The 13,894-nt window shown below is 34.1% G+C and overlaps 1 protein-coding gene across 1 annotated transcript; it reads right to left on the bottom strand.

Moving 5' to 3' along the window:
• Positions 1–10,746: 10,746 nt before the first annotated feature.
• On the bottom strand, positions 10,747–13,302 carry LOC129947228 (uncharacterized). The gene is made up of 4 exons (XM_056057717.1): positions 12,595–13,302; positions 12,362–12,496; positions 11,725–12,302; positions 10,747–11,503 (listed from the first exon to the last, which is right to left on the bottom strand). Exons 1-4 carry the CDS (start codon positions 13,300–13,302, stop codon positions 10,747–10,749), a joined length of 2,178 nt encoding a protein of 725 aa, XP_055913692.1.
• Positions 13,303–13,894: the final 592 nt, after the last annotated feature.

The following is a 13,894-nucleotide window of genomic DNA, read 5'->3' as shown; positions in this document are numbered from 1 at the left end:
AGCGTTGCAATATAAAATGATGTTATGATTAAGAATTCAAAATTATTAAAATACAAGTTCATTTTATTCACAAAAAAAGTTGAATAACTATTTCCTTGTACTTCATTACATAAACTTTTGTTTCTTTCGAACTTTCGAACTTTTATCAATCGAATTCGTATCAAGATCAAGCCATATTTGGTGTGCAAGTAGAATATCCCGCTATGGAAAGATTTGTCTTCAATTTAAGAATTGCTCCCGCAACCCGTTAAACTTTTAAGTTTGGTTCCCTGAGTGTCATGAAGGGCGGTGGCGCACTCCGAAACTAATTTTTTAACTTTTTTTCAATGGAACAATTTATGTTATTTTTATCTATAAAAAAACACGATGTGTTTTTCACCACATATTACCTATTACACTTTAGCTGCAACTTAGAGCCACATAATTCACATAACACAGCCAAGGTTAGACAGCAAAAAATGAGATGAGACTAGCTAAAGTTTTGTTTGGTGTTGTCAAGTGGCCAGTAGTGATTGCAAGCAAATCGACTCACAATTTTCGAGGTTTCCTAGATTAATGGAATTGAAGTTTTTGTATAAAATTCAATTTCTCTTTTTAGTTCACTTAAACAATGTGATAGCTCCTAAAATGGACGAAAGCATTTGGATGGATTTTGTTATAGTATTTGATTCTATTACAAACCTTTAAACACTGTTCTAGTTTACCGATCCCAGTTTGTTCCTCCCCTCAGATAATTTAACCGTAATACCCGTGCTTCTAGAATGCTCATCGGTTTACCCATGACCCAAATTTCGTTCGTAGTGTTAAGCATAGAGATTCTTACTTTAGCCACACATGTTGAATTCATTACCAGGTTCAATATTCCAGTTCATTACAATTTTGAGACATTCAAAACTAATGTGCATCGGTATCTCATTTCTAATCCTGTCCTCCAATCCTTTTGCTCGCACTGTGACTGATTATTGCAAGGGTATTCATAACCCCATAAGCACGTGCACTACACAACCAAAAAGAAGGCAGTGATGAGGCCCACACTGATAACTTCCTATCCAGTCTGTTGATTTGTCTTGCTTAAAAGTGTTGAATGAACATTATTAACTTCAAATACATTGTGTCTATCTCCCCCCGTTTAGGCGGTAGGGGCAATTTAAAAAAAATATGTACATTAAATGGAAAAAAATAATTAAAAAATAACGGTAATACTTACAATTAAGTTTTATACCTTTTTTAAAGCTATCATTTTTGTCTATTAGCTTGTTTTTGAATCAAGTCAAAACTATGCATAGTTTTTGAAAAAAATAGTTTTAAAGTCAAAATTTGTGCAAAAAAAAAGTAAAAAAAAGGGTTAAAGTGTAATTTTTCAATACTTCAAGATTAATTACCACTGTTTTTATTTCAGAATTTATTGCTCTTATTTGTTTTTGATCAAAAACTGAAAACTAGATGGTTTAATGTCTTTCAGTTTTTGAGAAAACTGAAAAACCTTCTTCGAGTTCATCGTTCGAGGAAAGGATACAAAATTGGTAATTCAAGCTATTATAATATAACTTTTTTTATTTTTAAATTGGAAGAATTATAATCTATTCACTTCCTCCAACCAGAAAAATAAAAAAGATCTAATTTCAGATAAAAAATATCACTGTAGTTAATTAAATGTCCACAGTTACTTAAAAAAAAGAGCCCACACTGCTCAGCGATATGACGATAGAATTAGAGAAACAAAAAAACAATGTGTGTGTGTAGGTTAGTTGATGAACTATAAAATACAGAAAAATTGAATATGTAGGTAGGTAGGTAAGTGAAAAAACTTAATGAAGAACGAAGAAAATAAAATTAAAAATGTTGGAATCTAATTTCCTGGATAAAATAAATTCAAAAAGTTTATAATTTTATAATTTGTTTTTATTTATTTCTCAGGTTGTATGTTTAACTTAGAAGTGATTAGGCTTAAAGTTTGCGCCAAAATGTTGACTTTATGAAGCAATGAGTGGTTGTATAAGTCAACTAATGAAAAAATGGACAAAAAATGTAAAATTAATAATATTTAAGTTTGACAAATAATTAATGAAAAAAATTAAAGCCATAAACACTTATAACAATATGGAAAATAATGAAATATATTACAAATAAATCGGTTGACTACTTTTTGAGATCGTGCGTAACAAACTTTAAAATGGTTTCGCTTTTATATAATAGCATAGATATAGATATATGTAGATATAGAAGTATAGATAAGAAACATTTTTGATTTGATAACTTTAACTTAAATTTAAGACACAATTTGAATGATTTATATTTGTATTTAAATACTGAACGATTTATTTTATTTTGCATTCGTGTGTTTTTACCGAGCAGCTGATTGTGAAACGTCAAAAACATTATCCACTTACTTTGTAGCCGAGTTTTTTACACTACGTAAGAAATTTCAACTAGTTTTGTAGTTAGATTAAGCCAATGGGAATCCCTTGACTAAGTAGCCACTAGCTTTTTTTTTCATATTATGATATGCTTGTTATCGAATCAAATGTGGTCTAAGCTCTGTTCCATATATGATCAAAAATTAAATACAAGCATTAATATGCTACAACAGCGATTTTATAGTTTTCAAAAAGACAAAAATGATGATATTGCAACTCAACAGCTAAGAGAAGCCGTTGAATTGGTTTCTGATTCAATGTTAGTTATACCAAAGTTTTGATCACGTTACCCGACAAATTTGTAAATTTTTTACTGCGTGGGATTCGACTGCCATTCGACTGAATTCAATCCGATAACAATAGGAATCATAGCTCTCAGAAACGAAAAGGTAAATGCTTATTATGCAAGCAATAATTGTCCAAAGCGCAGAAGCAATACAAATCAGCTTTATTTTGCCAATCGTGAGAGTACCAAGAGTAAAGTAAGTAATTGTGAGGCATTTATTTGCGAGACAATCAACATTGGATAAATGGATATGCTGTGATAGTGGACGATTGAGTCTTGAATTCGGGAGCGTGTGAACATATGTGTTTCGCAGAGAATGGTTCAGTTCTTATGAAGAATTGGAGACCCCAGTGATGATAATTGTTGGAAATGGGACACAGATAAAAGCACATCGCAGGCTTGAAATAAATATATAGAAGAATTCAATTATCAAAAGTGGATTAAAAACCGCTTACAAAAGTATTTTTGTTCCGGACATAAGGGTAAATTTGTTTTCTTCGGGAAGTGATCTAGATAAAAATTACTCGCTAATATCTGACAGCGAAAAATACAAGATTTTAAAAGATGGCAAAGCTTAGATTGGAGATTGGAGTTCTTAAATACAAAAGCACAAGATCTTTTGGCAACACGTGGAATAACACAACAGTTGTGCTGAGAGGGACATGCGGTTTATTGTCAAAAGAGCAAGAACTGTAATACACGCCAACAACTTGCCCCTTAAACTATCAGTACCGCAGTTAATTTACTGAATCGTTTCGGAATATGTCCCATCAAGAATAAGAGTCCATATGAGCTGTGGTTTAAGGAAACTTCCAGTATAAGTAACTTAAGAATTTTTTGTAGCAATTTTTTCATTCATGTTCCCAAACAAAAAAGGAGTCTTTGTTGGTTATCCAGATAACAGCAAAGAATATCGTATTTGGGTACCAGAATCTAATAAATGTGTAAGTGAACAGGGAGAGTGTAGGGGTGCCTAATAAACCACTTGGTGTTGCTGATGAGCTAAAAGAAAGTGCAATGACGACAGATGAGATGAAACACAGAAAAGGAATCGAAGATGATCTATTTAGTTCGGCAGATGAAAAGGAACCTTAACCAGTTCAGATAAAGGAAATTCTTTTTTCTGAAAACAATGAGAAAACTTCATCAAAAAGAATTCAAGAGAAAGAATCGAAACTTTATCGTGGCAAAAATAAAAAAACACAGGAATTGCACAGTCTAATATTAACTCTAGCCTTCGCAGTAATGAAAATTTGGAACCAGTTGCTTATCGAAGTCTATTTTCTGCTACTATTAATGAAGGGCATGCTTTTATGGCTGGGATGTTAGAGCCATTGACTAAAATTGAAGCCATAAAATCAGAGAATTCAGAAATGTGAAAGATTGCTATGGATGAAGAAATGGAAGCTCATCATAGCTGCATGTAGACGTCTTTTATTACACTTCTTGAATGGAACTTTAGAAGAGGAAATTTATGTATCACAGCCAGTGGGATATGATGACAGATCAGGAAGAGTGTGCAAGCTGAACAAAATATTATACGATTTCAAACAAATTTCAAGAAACTAGAACCTTTCTTAACTTCTCGATCATTGTAGAGCAGAATTGTTATCATCGCGCTATAGATAGATGATGGGTAATGGAATGGTTTAAATGACATGAGGGAAGTTGATGACTTGGTTACCTACTTGAAGAAACATCTTGAGCTCAACATAAGTGAGGCAAGGTACTATCTTAATTTGGATAGGAGAAGTCCATGTTTTCTAGTCTGTCTATATACAGCGACTTTTGAGCCGTTTTAACATGGCAACATTTTTCAAAAAACAAAGCAATTTTAATCTCTTGTGTTACAGTTACTCTCATTATGCTGGCGATGTTGATACTCGACGTTTAAATAGCGGATACGTCTTTTTACTGGGAGAGTCACCAATTTCTTGGGGATCTCGAAAACAACGTTGTACAGCGTTATCGTCAACTGAAGCCGAGCAAGTGGCTGCGTCAGAAGCCTTAAAAGAACTGATGTGATTGAACATCTAGACAACCAAGGAGCTTTCAATTTAATTAAAAATCCTGAATACCATTCGAGGACCAAGTACATTAATTCTCGTGTGCACTTTTTAACAGGAAATTATTTTGAAAATTTGTTTGAGATTTGCTATATTCCAACTAATAATCAGTTAGCTGATATATTCACTACAAAAGAAAAGTTTGAATATTTTTGAGTCAAAATTAAAAAAAAAGTAATTGTAAATGATGTGCATTATTAACTTAAATTTCATTCATATTCCCTGAACACATTCAATAGTACTAAACACACATAACTGCTTTTTTGTATGTATTGTTAAAATTTTAACCTGTACTCTTTATGAAATAAATACTTCTTTTCTATCCTGAAAGTCAAACGGATCGGTTGTAAGCTGTAAGTTGAATTACTCCTTAAAAATAAAAAATAAAAAATGTTTAATTCGATGTTTCTCAAAATTTTACCAGATGTCAAAAACGTTATTATTTGTTGCACAAAATTATTTTGGAGACCAAATATTCGAGGTGACAAATACTTGTTTGGTATCATGCCTCAATATAAAAATGAATTCTTTTATTTCGACTCTATTGACATTGAAATGTCGAGAAAAGTCAAAATGTTTAATCCGAAAAACTCCGATTACAATAGCTTCCTTTGCAAAGTTAAAAACAAAATTAACTTGGCATAAGATTACGCTTTTTTAGGAAATTAAAAAGAAAATGCACTTAAAATTTGTGGGTTTATTTATTTCTTAGAAACCTCATAACAAATGTATGAAGTATAATTATACTGTCTTCACAAATCATCAAGCTATTGAAGAATTTTCAACGGTTTAAGGAATAATTTAGTCTTAAAAAAAGCATGTACTAGAGTAAAAATTGTGTACTTTGGATCTAAACTGTCCGATGTGTCGAATTTAATTTTTTAAAAATTGGTCCATTGAATCTAAAGCAAAGGTTTTTAGAGAGATGCTTTGAGTGTGCGTGTGTTCGAGATACCATATCCATATCTTAAGAACCTGTAGAGATTCCGGCTTCAAAATTAATTAGTTTTACTGAAATTACCACCCAAAAATTTGGGAATGACTCTAGCAACTGCAACTATATAATGTGACGTTATACCAAAATAGTATCATTTTGAAAAAAGTTCAATTAACGTTTTTTTAAACAAAAAAAATTAAAAAAGTATTTTCACTTCGAATACATATTTTATGAACCAAAACTAATATTAGTTTCAGAATAATTTTATGCAATAATGTGACAATTTTGTTGTACAAAACACGAACAATATATACATAAAAGCAACAAAAAACTGAATTAGTTTCAACTGAAATATTATGAGAACAAAAAAGGATATTGATTTCATGCTTTTGTTTCCCAAATAACCAAGGAAAGTGAGGGGTTAATGCAGTATTGCAAAGCGTGATGTAGTCATTTCTTAAAAATTAAGAAATGTGAGATAATCAAACATTTATCGTTTTTTTTTTGAAAAGAAAAACTTTTACATTCCAAATTTACTTACATATTATACATATTAAGACATCTGTGCCTGAGTTCGATTGAAAATGATTGAGACTAATCAATTTGACAATGTTAATTTGTCCACTTTATTTGTAGATGAACTTTAATTCAACGATTTCACAAATACTTTAATATCTTTCAATGGATTTGAATATTTGCTCTAAGTCGCATTCTAAATTTTGTACCCAATATTGTAGCGTTTTTAAAATCAGCCCCCTCACGTAAGAGGTCAATACATTTTCGTAAGAACGCGGTCCTGTACAGCACTGGATAAGAAGTCAGGCTTTTGTATTTAAGAAACTATGACAGACAGCCGATATTAACGTTTCTTATCATTTTATACAGAAAACATTTCGTTTGTTGTGAAACTTTTGGAAACTTTTCGTCTATTCGCATTCCTATTTATTTACTCAACAACTTTTCTTATACAAATAAAATGTTTGTATTTTCAAACTGTAAGCAAAACAAAAAAGACGATTTCTATAATATGCATGCATACATATGTAGATATTTTGAATGAAAACCAACCATCCCCTTCACTTAAGCGAGTGTCCGAAATGGAATAAAAACACACATTTAGTTACCCCTACTGATAGTATTCTAATTTCAAACACTCAAACTGAATTTAGTTTCAGTCTTTCAGTGGCTCCTATGTCCCCGCCATAGAAAAGTTGACATTTGGACAAATTGAATAATATAGGTTCATTGCCCTTACTCTACGTTTGCATTGGTTTTTCTCCGATTTATTTTCATATATGCATATATTATATAAGTACAGTATATAATATAGTTATAGGTATCGTGAAGCAGGAGAGGTGAAACATGGTTGCCACTTGAAAATAAAAATGACCAAATTTGATTAAAAATTACTAAAACAATTTTTTTGTTTAAAGCGTTAAACTCAAAACAATTAGACCCCTTCCGCGAATCATGTTATTTTGTTATAACATATATATTATAAATAATAAAATGTTCTTGCGATAAATGATGTTTTATAATCGGTATTCAACAGCTTGAACTAATTTTATAATGTCTGTTATAAACTTCGGAAACAGAAATGTGTTCCGAAACAGACCTCGATTTTGTTTGTCATTATCAGTTGTTACTCAATATAAATCAAAAACGTACACAAGACATAATTGACGTACAAAATCAGATATTAACTTATACATAATTTGCTAATTATTGGAGTTCCACGTAGCTTTGTGATTTTATCTAAAAATAACTTAATATTAATTGTGTTCAATTGTTTGTGTTATGACTAATTTCTCTTTTTTTACACAATATACCAAATAGTATTTTTTTTAAACTTGAGAAAAATAAAAACAATTTACGATAAAAGTCACAAAAGTTTGTCTTTTATCTTTTATATTTAAAAATGTATGAAAGTTTTTGATATGGTTTATTCCACAAATTCGATTTATTAGAGACTATTTGATACTTTCAAATTCTTGACAGTTTATAACAGATGTGATTTCCGATTATATAACAGATTTGTCATACCGAATACCAAAATAACAATTCATAAAACTTTTTCTTCCTGTTGATTATATATTATGAAAATTCGATTAGTTAAATAACAAATTAAAGATGTCACAGATTAGGCTTAAATAAATCCACCGTTATTTTAAAATATTTGACATGCATATACTTAAAATTAGAGATTATTTAAAACATAATTAACTTCCCATAGAAAGTTATTGGAATGGGTCCGATTTGATAAATTGAAAATTTTGACATTTTTCGACTTTTCAAGGACGTCCGTACGTCCATACGCCCGTACGTTAGCGACGTTTTTTTCGTAGTCCATAACTCAAGAACCAGAACAGATATCGACTTCAAATCAATTTTGTTATACAAATAACAAGGCAGAAAGATGTAGAAAGGGGTATCAAGAAAATTAAGTGGCTGATTTTTTTTACTATAACAGTTTTAAAAAAAAACGAACCAACGACGACAAAGACTTGAATTAAATTCTATTTAATATATTGTAAAGTTCTACCAAACAAGTATATTAAAAAAAAATCCAATTAACGGTTTTTTTCATAAATCAAAAAAACTGAAAAAAAATGTTTGACCTCGAAAATTTTACGAACTCAAAATGATTTTATCTTGCAAAAAAATTTTGTTAAACGAAAAATAAAGTTTTTTTTTATAAAAAATAAAAACCTTAAAAAAACATTACTCAAAGTTGGTAAAAATTAATTTTCTACTCAAATATATTTTCAAAACTTTGAGATATTGGCTTTAAACTACTTTTATCTTTTAGAATGAATTGTTGTCAGTATTCAGTAAAATTTTGAAAAAAAAATAAAAACCTAAACAAAAAACTTAACAAAAGTTGCTAAAAATTTACTTTCGACTCAAATTGCTTTTCAGAAATTAAAAATATTGTCTAAAAACTTTTTTATTTCAAAGAATATATTGTTTTCGATATTCAGCAGTTTTTTTTATAAAAATTCAAATTTGTTTTCGACTGAAAATCTATTTAACAAAACTAGTTTTTCAAACTAAACGATTTATTTACATATATGAAAAATATTGTTGGTAATTTTAAATTTTTTAAGTATAATTCAAATGACAAATGTTTCAACCCAACACAAAAACTTACAAACTTTTAAGCAAGACAAATAGAAAGACGGGATGGGAAGAAATCAGTGTGGGTCGCATCACAGCCTCTTTTTCTTAATGAAGTAATTCAGTATGTCAATTGAATACATTTATTCATCATTCGTCTAAATCATACTTAACAAAAGCGCTTAGATTTGCTTCCAATTTTTGAGAACATATTAAATAAATTGACTGTTCTTAATTCTTAAAAAATGGCCAGATGCTCAAAAAATTAAAATGTCACCAAGTGCAAAAATAATGACAAAATTGGTAACCTTTGGAGCAATGTACCCATTCGTATCGATGTCCTCGGAATCGCACAAAAGGACACAACGTATTCGTGTTTGCTTTGGAAAGTGAGTGTGTTTTTTTTAAGTTTATTTTGTATCGTATGAGTGTTATGTATCTTATAGAGGAGGTCTAAGTTCAGAGGCGAGGATCAGGGTGTGAGAAGCTTGTTTGGTGCTTATGTTGATTTAAAGTCAAACCATACCATGATGTTTGACTTTTTATTGATTTTTAATAAATTTGTTGGTTGCCCAATTTGGCGTTTTGCTTATTCTTTACAATATAGTTGATAAGCGGTTGTTTTATTTTTTTTTGTTATTAATATTATTAATGAACAAGATGTGGATATTTTGCTTTCTGCGGATTTTCTTATGTTTGTTGGAGGTTAGGTTAGGTTAAAGTGGCTGTCCATGATGGAAAACGGACACACTTAGGCCAGTTAAATGGCCCATTGTGATACCATATGAACCTCCGAAGCTCAATGGAACCAGTTAAACCTAGGTAATTCTTGCGTATTTGGGCTAGCGCAGGGCATGTACAGAGAAGGTGAAGAACTGTTTCCTCCTCTTCCTCTTGTGACCTGACAGGTGGTGATGTTGTTCCACCTGGTGTTGCCTTCTTCATAGCGTCTTGCATCCTACCACTATATGCCAAACGTGGTAGGATGGGCTGCACTGTACCGTTCCTGGAGAGTTCATCTGCCTTACACTTACCTGGAATGTCTCTATGGCCCGTCACCCAGCAAAGGTGAATATTAAACTGTTGTGCCATCTCCAATAGAGTTGATCGACAGTTATGGACTATTATAAAGTTTGTAGAGACAGAGTCCAGTGATTTGATAGCAGCCTGACTATCTGAAAAAATACGGATATCAGATGTTGATATCACGTTTTCTTTAAGCCAGGACAAAATTTCTTTTATCACCAAAAGTTTCACCTGAAATAAGTGACTCAATTTCCACAAGCCCCTTCTTTTGTTTTTAAACAATCTGTATGAAATTGGATTGACTCGTCTTCTAGGAATGCCCTTTCCTACAAGAAAGATCTGGAAGGTATAGAAATCTGGAAGTTTCTGTCGAATTGCAGTTGGGGGATGGTGTAGTCAGTGTGCTTTGGAATGATTCTAAATACCTAAGAATTACGCAGTGGCCCATGTTGTTATTAGTCTACTGCGACGAAGCTTTGAGGCGAAGAGCAGAGCTTGCAGCTATTTGTTCGCTTTATGTGTCAAGAGGCGTTTGGTAAAGTGAGGTGTCCAGTGCCGCAGATGTTGTCGATAAACGTTGGACTTTTTTTAATTTGTACTGGTTTATAGCTCTCTCTAAAGCAGTCCACCATACTGCCACACCGTACGTTAAAATCGGTCTGATTACCGATGTGTATAGCCAATGCGTGATTCTGGGTTTTAAGCCTGTGTTATTCTGGTTAACTGCTTGACAAGAATCATCTTGCTCATCAGAAACTATTGTATTTATTGGCATTTCATAACTGACAGAATATGCTGTTAATATGGTGTGACTTATATACCTATGTACATAGAAATAATATAATATTGTATTGTAGTTGTAGGTGTTGCCAATGTCTTCCGACACATCCCCCTTTTTCAGTATTGATAACGATCGACAGGTTTCACTAGCCGGCCGTATCGAGTCAGGTAGCCTTGGTTATCGGTACTTCTACTTGTAGGCCCAGAAGACGAAGGAATCGATGCTGACGATAATGGCGATTGAGTTGACGATGCTGACGCGTACGATGGTACTGATGATTGTGAAGGTGACGAAGAGGGTGTTGAGAATTGCGTTGATGTGATCGGCGATGATGTCTTCTCTGGCGATGAAGCTGATGGCAATTTCATTGGAGTTGTGATGTCTGGAATATCATTTTCTGTTTCATCGATTATCTCTCCTGCTCGGTGAGCTCGAGTTAGATGAAAGCTGTTACGACGTAGTTTTCCTGTCGGAGTTTCGATGATGTAAGAACGAGGGTGCTTGGTCTTCTCACGAACTGTAGCCCACACTCGTTTATCTCGTACCCAAACAAATTCTCCGGGAATAAGATCATGTTTCTGCACGGCACGATGTCTGTTGTTAAAGTTTAGTGTTTGTTTTTCTATTCTATCATCCTCCTTTCTTTTTAAGTCATTGTAATCGACTGCTTTTGACTCGTAGCGTTTTGGCACCATAGGTAGTGTTGATCTGATGCGGCGGCCCATCAAAAGTTCTGCTGGGCTGTAGCCGTTGGATAAAGGGCTTGCACGATATTCCAACAAGGCTTTGTATGGATCGGCGTTTTTCTTGAGCTGTAGTTTGGCAATTTTTACTGCAGCCTCTATGAATCCGTTGCTTTGTGGAAAGTGGGGACTGGATGTGACATGATGAAATCCATAATCCCTTGCAAATTTGGAGAACTCTGAGGTGTGAACTGGTTCAAATTATGGGTTCCGTTGTCACTTCTCACCAGTTCGGGTACACCAAAGCGTGCAAAGATCGATTTGCAATGGTTAATGACCACACCAGCCGTCAATCTTTCGAGTAACGCTACCTCGAAAAATCTAGAAAAGAAATCAGAAATGATCAAGTACCAGCGCCTTTGGCATTTGAAAAGATCCATAGCTACCTTTTGCCATGGACGTGTTGGAAAGTCCGATGGCATTAATTTTTCTCTAACTCCTTTTGTTTCTTGGATGCAAACACTGCATCTGTTGATCATCTCAGCAATGTCTGTAGAAAGGCCTGGCCACCAGACAGATTCACGAGCTCTTGCTCGACACTTTGTTATTCCTTGATGGCCAGCATGAAGTCTTCCGAGAATGTCTTGTCGCATCGATGCAGGTATGATGAGACGGCAGCCACGCATAAGCAAACCGTTCTCGTTGGCAATTTCGTCTCTAACTGCAAAGTACGGTTGCAAAATATTGGGTAGTTTGTTTTTTTCTGGCCACCCATTCAATGTATAGGAGGCGATTTTGCTAAGAGTTAAATCGCGCTGCTGTTCGGTCCAGATTTCTTCTATTTTCAAATCAGATGCAGGAATGTGCGCGATCACCAGGTTTACGTGTGCGAAAATTTCTTCTTCAAGCTTGTTTTCGCTATCTTTCACATGCAAAGGCTGGCGGCTAAGTGCATCTGCTGCTATCAGATCCTTACCTGGAGTGTAGAACTGTCAAATGGAATTGTTGTAACGTCAGCTCCAGGATCCAACTTCCACGTGATGATTACTTCATTCACAGCTACCTCAGCTGACCATCTTTTGCTGCGATTTTTGGCATCGTTGAATGTTACATTGGCTGACACAGCTCCGAGAAAGTTTGCCGCATTGTTGTCTGGTTCGGCTATAACTTGCTTAACTGTTTTCTTTGCGAGACAAGCACGGGCGAAATGACCTTGTTTGTTGCAGTTGTTACAGGTTTCACCTTTAGCTGGACAGTCATTCTTCTTGTGTCTGGTCTTACCTGCGCACCACCTACATCGCCATGCACGAATATCTTGACGTTTACTGTCACTGGAACTTGTTTTTGATGTCGATCGTAGCTTGATTTAGATGTTGATGCGACAAAATCGACAGCTTTTCCCTGACTGTCTCCCGCAAGGTCACGCAGCTGCCGCTTGACGGCTTCGCTTTGTCTCGCATGTTGAACGGCTTTCTCGAGCGTTAGAGCATTGTCCATCTGCAATTTTTCAGATAGTTTGTGGTCTCTTACTCCAACTACAATGCGGTCACGTATTAGTTCATCATGTAGTGCACCGAAATTGCAGTGTTCGGCCAATGCGTAAAGCGAAGTGATAAATGTGTCCACCGGCTCACCTTCTTCTTGTTTCCTTGAATTGAACATGGCGCGTTCATAAATGACATTACGGCGGATAACAAAATAATTGTCAAACTTCTCCATAACCAATAAAAACTTCTTCGAGTCACCATCGGTTAATCCAAAGGAAAGTAGAATGTCTTCTGCCTGGCTTCCCATGATGTATATGAAGGTGTTGACTTGTTCTTCATCTGTTTTGCCGCTTAACCCAGATGCCCGCATAAATCTTTCAAAGCGTCTTCTCCATTTTGGCCACTCCAAAGGCGTAGAAAATGTAAAGGACTCGGGGCACTGTACCTGAAATTGTCCAAAAGTTGGAATAGCTGGTGATGCTACTCCTGCTGTGGATAGCATTATCAATAAATTTTTTCTTCTTCTCTACAGACAGGGATAGAGCAAAAAAATTAATTAAAGTAGAAGTCGAACAAAAAAGAAAAGATTTTAGTTGCGATTAAAACAAAAAAAAGCACCGCTGCCACCATGTGTTATTCTGGTTAACTGCTTGACAAGAATCATCTTGCTCATCAGAAACTATTGTATTTATTGGCATTTCATAACTGACAAAATATGCTGTTAATATGGTGTGACTTATATACCTATGTACATAGAAATAATATAATATTGTATTGTAGTTGTAGGTGTTGCCAATGTCTTCCGACACAAAGCCACATTTATTACCAATAGCAAGAAAATAGATCTACAGTAGCTTTTTTGACTCTTTCCTGTACGTTGCGTTGAATGGATTATCCTGCCTAATAGCGAAATTCGGTTCATCGTCGGTGTTATGCAGTCTGCAGAAGTGGTCGTTCTATATTCTAAGCACTGACTGCGGATCCACTATGATGTCTCATCCTCTATCTTTTTCCTTCTGAGAAGTCAGTGTTCCTTTCGCCTCTTCTGCTTATAGAGCTTGTGAACAGCTCTCGTCCTTCCAGCGTCAGTTTCC

Source organism: Eupeodes corollae, chromosome 1, assembly GCF_945859685.1.
Source record: "Eupeodes corollae chromosome 1, idEupCoro1.1, whole genome shotgun sequence".
Classification (NCBI taxonomy): domain Eukaryota; kingdom Metazoa; phylum Arthropoda; class Insecta; order Diptera; family Syrphidae; genus Eupeodes; species Eupeodes corollae.
The sequence above is the reverse complement of the archived record's forward strand: the minus strand, read 5'-3'. Positions and strand labels throughout refer to the sequence as shown.